Genomic DNA, 7769 nt, shown 5'->3' with positions numbered 1-7769 from the left:
TGGATACAGCCTAAGTGATATGGTGGAATTGGGGCAGTAGCGGATGGAGGTGGCATGGTGGCGCCGCAGAAGACAATAGAGAGTGCGTGAGATCGGAGGATGGATGGGAAAAAGATAAGAGAGATGGTGGGGAGAGATGTACCTAATATGTGTGGCCTCACCTGTCATGTCTACGTGATGACATAGTTTAGCACTAGTTATGAAGATATGGACTTGTGTGGTACTACATATTAGCATAAAATTAGCAAGTTTGGCGATTGATATGTGGACCCTCACCTATTAACTATTATGCCCCTTTTCCACAAAAAAAACTATTATGCCAACCACGCTATTACACAGTTTAGCACAAGTTATATGAAGATCCAGATTTGTGTCATATTACATAATATTACCAAGTGTGGGACATTGAACAAGCAATTTGAAAATAGAGCTAGGTGAGAATTCAGAACAAGTTTACTATTGAAATTTACTTTTAGATAGTTTTGAGCTAGTACTAGTGTAGAGAAGGAGGGGAAATGATAGCGCACTTACAAATGGATAATGAAATGGTGAAGAAGGGATCATGCTGTAGGAAAGATCAAGAGGTGTCATCCCGTCTTTATTTGCCAAATCCAAGCGTACCAGCCGATTCCGGAACAAACAGTTGAAGAGAGCAACGTCGCCAGCACGGACAGCGGCGTGGAGCGCAGTATCTCCGTTCTTGTCCTGCGCATTGAGAATCGGTGACAATTCTGGCGTTTTGCAGACATGCTTAACCACACTGTGCCTCTCCGTCGAAACAGCAACATGGAGGAAAGTTCTTTCGCTGCCATCTCGGAGGGTGGCGCAGTCCGGACATGTTTGCAGCAGCGCCTTCACCGCATCGAGGCTGCCACACCAAGCAGCAACGTGTACGGGGTACGACCCCTCATCGTCCACCTGATATGCCATGGATTTGTTAGCATCTAGCAGCAGTGCTGTGGCAGAACTTGACGCCGCCCAAACTTGTGGAAACACTCCAAAAAGGAACCCTGCCATCGGCCACCCATCCAAGGATGCAGCCAAGTGAAGAGGGGTGCTCCCCTTCTGCTGCTTGTCCCTTTGCCTGGTGAGCTTCGAGAGGAGATGATTATTATCAGCTGCTGCCGCCACACCACCACCATTCGTCGAGCTGCGCCCTTCCCCTTGTTCGACTACTTCTTGTATCTCGGCCGTTGTCTTCACGTCCTTGAGCCATTCCAAAACTGTTTGCAGCGCTGCGTGCAGTTCATACATAGAGATCTGGTTATTTGTCTTCATAATTTGCATTACTCTAACTATTACTGACTAGACACGATGCAGAAAAAGCAAACAAAATAAATCCTATAAATCTAATTAACAAACATTAGAGGTTTATGGTCATCATTTTAGTAATATCTAATGACTAATCATCAAGTCCACCAACCCGTGCTCCGCACATGTTAGAATCCTAACCGATATACATATTTCGATATACATATTTGAAGTTTGTGGATAAGTAATTCTGACAATAATCTGAATTACTTATTTTGCCGGTTACCTAACATAAAACCCAAAATTACTATATTTTATCATGCATATTCATATTTCTCTCATATATAGCTTAGTACATCCGTGTCTTTTTTTATATGTGTGTATATAGATTCATACATGCATATCTATTTGGGATGCACGGTGATACACAAAGTGTTTCCTTTAAATTTGTATTTTATAGTACATTATTAGTGCAAAACTTCATGTACAGTACTTTATATTTGTCCATCCTTTTTTATGATAGCTGATGTTAAGTTTTTAGTGGTGATGGATGTGACTAATTTACATACAACTCTAATGGGTTACATAGATTAGCTATTATATATAATGCTAAATGTTAGCGATTTAGATTTAAATTTAATAAATTAAATTATCTTTCATAACTACATATAGTTTCTATTTAAATCTAAATCTAAAGACCTGTAACGTTAGTCTTATATATTACTAGTAAAAATGCACGTTCGAAGCCGTGTGGAAGCTCGGGTCTGGAGACTGAGCATCTGTCGGTGTAAGCAGGGGCTCCGAGGACGGCTGTCCGGACTCCTCGAGCACGGGCGAGAGCAGAGGGGTTGACTTTTCCAAAAATCTATATGCCTTATTTTTTCGATGGAGGGAGCATTTAAAAATGAATTTATTTTATTATTTATAGATTATATTAACATTTTTGCTGTTTAGAATTTATTTGAGTTTTTCATCATTGAGTAATTTTATGTTTTTGTCAATAAAAATATAAGGTAATTATTTTCAAATTATATGAATATTCAATTCGTTGGGTTAATTTTGTTTATTTAATGTTTAAATGAAAGAATACATATTGTCACGTTTTGCACATAGTTTCTATCTCGTCTTTGTATATGGACTATATATTATATATTAGTTAGTGAAATGGCTGATCCATTTGAGTTTGGGCCTGAGATCCATAACTTTGTAATCCACCTGACCATGGCACCCGTTGTTGATGCACGTCGTCCGCACATGACAACCAAAAAATAATATATAATTATTTTTTAAAATTATATGAATATTAAATTTGATGTTTTAATTTTATTATGTAATTTTTAAATGAAACAAAACATGATGCCATATTTTTTACATATTATCTACATCGTCTTTCTGTCCGGATTGCATATTTGTTAGGGAAACGACTTTTTAGGCAATCCATAAATTGCGTGATCACCACCTATATTATAGAGTAAAATACACCGCCTGTACTTGTGTCATCGTGTCATCTCGGTCCCTCCCCTTCTTCTACGTCGTCCACTTCCGTAGTCGTCGAACTGATGTGCTCGCGCTCGCGTCCACCGACTTCGGCGCCAATGTGTTGGTCCCCGCGGTGTGTCTTGCGGGGCACGGCCGTGTTCTTCCCGTCAACCAAGGCCAACATCATCGCGCTGCTGCTGCTCATGGTCTCGGCGACCGGGTGCGGGCACTCATCGCGCCGCAAGGCCATGGTTCCCGGCAGCGGCGGCGTCGACATGGCATTGCTAGCTTGGGGGGAGTGGGGCGGCTCGCCGTCTCGGTCGATGATACGTCGACACCGGCGGCTAGGAGATGTGGATGTGGGTAGACGTGCTGCGCGCCGCCCTGGTGCATGGCCTCACGTTGCGCTCCTAGACGGACTACCTCCACCTCACCGTCGGCGGCGGGACGCTCTCCAAGGACGTGCATGGATCTACACGCCGCCCTGGCACACGGCCTCACGCCGCTCCCCGCCGCCGCAGCCGATGCGTCCTCCCGTGCGACCGCTCTTAGCACCATGGCCGATGCGGCCGACCCGCCCGACCTCGCTGCCTCTAACACAGCCTCTACGCACATGCTATGTCTACCACATCATCCCATGCGGCCGCTCTGCGCCCGGCACGTCGCATGGGACACGCTCCCAGGTGCCAGTGTGCGTCGCCAGGACACGCTTCCTCTGTGATCCGAGGAGGCCCAGCGGCATCTCGCCCGACGCTGAGCCGAAGCAGGGGCGAAGGGATCCACATCATTGTTATGTCCATGTGCCTAGTTGATGGGTCTACCCTACGCCTGTTTGGAGCTCAGTTGATGGGTCTGCCCTACGCCTGTTTAGATCTTGATGGCACCTGGGTCTACCCTACGCCTGTTTGGACCTCAGTTGATGGGTCTGCCCTACGCATGTTTAGATCTTGATGACACCCGAATATAGTTTATGGACCGGGATGCCATTTTAAAAGTTTAGGGACCGGAATAACATAGCGGCACAAGAAGTTGAGAAATTGACGTCCACGAGGAGGCGCTCGCATCGGCTCCCGCGGCCGCGCGCCTGCGCCCCGGCCGCACTCCTGCGCTGAGGCGCTCTGGCAACGCACCGACAGTGGTGCCCAGTGAGCCGCACGCGCTTCCGGATCCGTTCCCACCCCCTGGTCCGGCACCTCCAGATCTGCTCGCGCCCGCCACCTACTCCTGGGTCCGGCGCCTCCTCCGCCGCTGGTGCCTCTTTTCGTTTTGTTTTTTTATTTCTCTGTTGCCGTTTTATTCCTCAGTTGGCCTTGATTTCTTGCGTTTATCTTCCTTTTTCATCCCCATCCGTGTGTGGCTGCCAATGGCAGATACTGGAGAACGAGTTCCCTCTTCATAACTATGATAATATGCATACGTGCTCGCCTGGGTGCTGCTCGTGCTTCTCCATTGGTCGGCCACCGTTTTCTCGTGCAGCCTCCACCGCAACCGCAAGTAGCCGCTTCAATCCTCACTTCTCCGAATTTGCTGCTTGTCATGACTTACGAAGTTTAGCTGTAAAAATGGTAGAACTGGAAAAAGATCGTGCTTTTCGGTTTATCGCCTTATTGAGTTAGCATTAATCTTGTGGCAATGTTATCAGTTGAAAGAGCTTTCTCAACTTTGCACTTCATCAAGACAGATTTATGCAACAAGATGTCAGATGATTGGCTCAATGACCTGATATAATGCTACATTGAGAAAGAGATCTTTAAAGTTCTTGATAGTGGTAAAATAAAAAAGAAATTCCAAGCCATAAAAAATCGGAGAATGCACTTGCCAAAAAACCAACCTAGACGTGCATAGTGCTTTGCTAGTAGTCTATATACTCTAGTAATATTCACCATTGTTTGAAAAAAATGGTCAATTTTGTTATTGTTCTCACCCATCGTACTTCATTTTTTCCAAGCAGATCCATTTTACTTTGACGTATTTTGAAATATATGATGCTAAAACATTATTTATTCATGAAATTAGAGGAATTATTTAAATATGGAGTTCATCTACTGCTTTGCTAATTGCTATAGTATGTTCGAACTATATATTTAAATGTGGTATGCGATCGTTCGTTTCTTCCTTTTGATTTGTCGCGCAAGTTCGCCCCAGCTAAAATTTTCGGCCGGGTCCGCCGCTGTGCATACGATTGTCCAGATTAATTGTCGATTCGGGATTATATGTCTATATATTTTGATAATGGGCTCTATTTTTTATCGTAAAATTCATTTACACGGTCGATTAATTTGTTGTATAGTGGGCTCTGTATTTTGATTGTAAATTTTATAGTATAATGGGCTTTGCATTTTATCACGGTGTGTATGGTGAAGATTTATAGGGTTGATCGTTGAAATCCGAATCTAGATTGCGGGTGAAAAAAAACGGTGAAAAAAAAGAGATGGCAGGGATACGACCGGGCGGCAGAAACGCGTAAGAAAGTTACATAAGCAAATCTGCCGCTCCTTTTTCTGTACCTACGATTTTGGTCCTGCGCCTAGGATTTTACGGAGGCTATGTAAACATCTCTATGGTGATAGTTTGTGGGCCCAATGTGGAAACAAACTAATTAAAACCGATCGTTAGATTAAATTGTATTGAATGATCTAAGGGTGGGTACAGATTTGGGTAGGTATATGTGACAATTATTATTTTTTAAACTGGAGTTTTTATAGGGTAGATTAGTGAAATAAGAGTAATTTAGAAACATACGTGTATAGTTACTTTACGTTTGTTCAACTTTTTAGGCAGCTGACATTAAAAGTAACTAGATGAGACCCAGCGCGTTGCTGCTGGAATTTATAACATTAAATATAATTTAATTGATAGATTGAAAAATTGTAGATAAAATACTAACATCATGAAAAACATATTCACCACGCGTTCTGCAGAACACCACCGAAAGGCAATGCATGCATAAAACCACAAAAGATCAATAGCATGTTTAAATGGATGTTGTAGTGGACGGTGACGTGGACGATGATGTGGCTTCACGCATGTTGAGAGAAATAGGTAGTGGGGTTCTCCTATTTAGTTATAGAAGATATAGATATATAGACCTATGGTGATATATATTATTGTTTGCTTGCTTATAGTAATAACAAAGGTTGTTGATTTACATGCAAACTTAATGGGCTATCTAGATTAGCGATTACAATATAAAATATGAGTAACTTAGATTTACAAATTAAATTAAATCATCTTTCATAACTGCATAGATTTAAATTCAAATTTAAATAAATATTATAATGAGCTCTTTATAATAATAAATTATGTAATTTAAATTCAAATTTAAAGTATTATTGTTAAGTAAAATATTTAACAATGGAAGAGTGGGTAGTTTAAGAATATATTTGGAGAGTTACTTTAGGGTAATTTAATGCAATTTTAAGTATTACTTGAAATCCTATTCATAATGGCAAAGTGGGCAATTTTTTTTTGAAAAAAAAACATAATAGAACTTATGGCTATTATTGTTCGAGACTACATATATATAGTTAGATGTTGATTATTGTGAAAAAAATTCTGATTTCTTTTCTTGCGTGTCTCATAAAAATTAATGTAGAGGGGTCAAAAGAAGTCTCTAATAGTAATAGTAAGATATACTATAGTCCATCAACTTGAGGCGAGGTAGAGTGTTAAAGAGAAAGATCTACTAAAAGTTGATTAAAAATTAATACTAGTTGAAATTAAAATAAGTATTTAATACTAGTACTTTTTTGTGGGTCTCCTAAGAATTGAACATTCATTTATTTATATACTCCATCTCGTTCCAAATTATAAGTTGTTTGACTTTTTTGACAACACGTCAAATCAGCTAGTCTTTTTCAAAAGAAAATATACAAAAAATTCAAAAAAAATCCAACTCATACTTAAAGTATATGCTAAACGAAATCATAGCAAAAGTAATTAATAATTTTAATTTTTTTAAATAAGACGAGCCAATTCAACTTGTTGTCAAAAAAATCAAACACTTATAATTTGAGACTGAGGGAGTAGAATTGATTACTGGATAGGTACCTTTGCCACACGAAACCGCTGCGTGCAAGACGTTTCGTCCATGCGGTCCGGAGTAGGACAGCCTGCCTTTGCTCGTGTGAAGCAGGTGCGTTGCAATCTCCAGTTCACCGAGCGAGACGGCCAGGTACAATGGGGAAGCGCCCTCCTCGCGTGGGATGCAGGCCAGCTCGGGATCCATGGCCATGAGCCGGTCGATGCAGGCCAACTTGTTCCACCTGCTGGTGGTGGCGCGGATCGCCTGGTGCAAGGCGGTCTCCCCGCACTGGTTCTGCATTTCCACCAACTCCTTCGCCGCCTCGCCCTTGGTCGCGGCGGCGAGATCAACTAGGCGTTGGATCATGTCGGCGTTGCCAGCGGCGGCGGCGCAGTGCAGGGGCGTGTCGCCATTGCGGTTGCGCGCTTGCAGGACGCCCATCTTCTTCCTCCCCTCGTCCTCGTCGTCCTGGCGGACGATCATGTCGGCGCAGTGGAGGAACTCCGGGCTGTCACCGCATGCTGCGACCACGTGGAGCAGAGTGTCCCCCTCCATGGTCACACCATCCTCACGAAGCGCAGCGGAGGGTGCAGCTGCGGCAGCATGGTCGTCGTGAGGCCGGCGAGGATCCACTTGTACAATGACGACGACGTCTTGTCTGCTGGCCGCCATGGAGGACATGCCCGCGGCGGCACTGGTGGTGGGGCTCGTCGTCGTCCCTTCTTGTGCGTCTTCCTCCTCCCTGTCGTCTTCCGCCTTTAGCCGCGGCAGCAGCAGCAGTTCCTTTAGCAACTTACTGTCGCCGCGTCGAGCAGCCATCAGCAGCTGGGGATCTAACAATGGTGGATGATGGTTGCCACCGGCGACAGCCATCGAACGATTCGCGACGGACCAGATCGATCGGAGTAGCGGCTATATATGATCGGAGATGATCACGATCGATGTTACCTATCCTTTATTTGTTGCTTTATCTAGCTGCTTCCACATCTCGCAAGTCTCAACGTACTATATATAG

The 7769-nt window shown here is 43.5% G+C and overlaps 1 protein-coding gene across 1 annotated transcript; it reads right to left on the bottom strand.

The window, feature by feature from the left end:
* Positions 1–355: 355 nt before the first annotated feature.
* LOC120644922 (ankyrin-3-like) lies at positions 356–7769 on the bottom strand. The gene is made up of 2 exons (XM_039921664.1): positions 6781–7769; positions 356–1235 (listed from the first exon to the last, which is right to left on the bottom strand). Exons 1-2 carry the CDS (start codon positions 7625–7627, stop codon positions 457–459), a joined length of 1626 nt encoding a protein of 541 aa, XP_039777598.1. The 5' UTR covers positions 7628–7769; the 3' UTR covers positions 356–456.

This window comes from Panicum virgatum, chromosome 8K, assembly GCF_016808335.1.
Source record: "Panicum virgatum strain AP13 chromosome 8K, P.virgatum_v5, whole genome shotgun sequence".
NCBI lineage: Eukaryota > Viridiplantae > Streptophyta > Magnoliopsida > Poales > Poaceae > Panicum > Panicum virgatum.
The sequence above is the reverse complement of the archived record's forward strand: the minus strand, read 5'-3'. Positions and strand labels throughout refer to the sequence as shown.

Coding starts and splice junctions, on each gene's coding strand:
- LOC120644922 (XM_039921664.1), bottom strand. CDS start 7,627: ATGGCTGTCGCCGGTGGCAACCATCATCCACCATTGTTAGATCCCCAG. Junction 1,236..6,780: donor AGCGGTTTCGTGTGGCAAAG/GTACCTATCCAG, acceptor AACTGCACGCAG/CGCTGCAAACAGTTTTGGAA.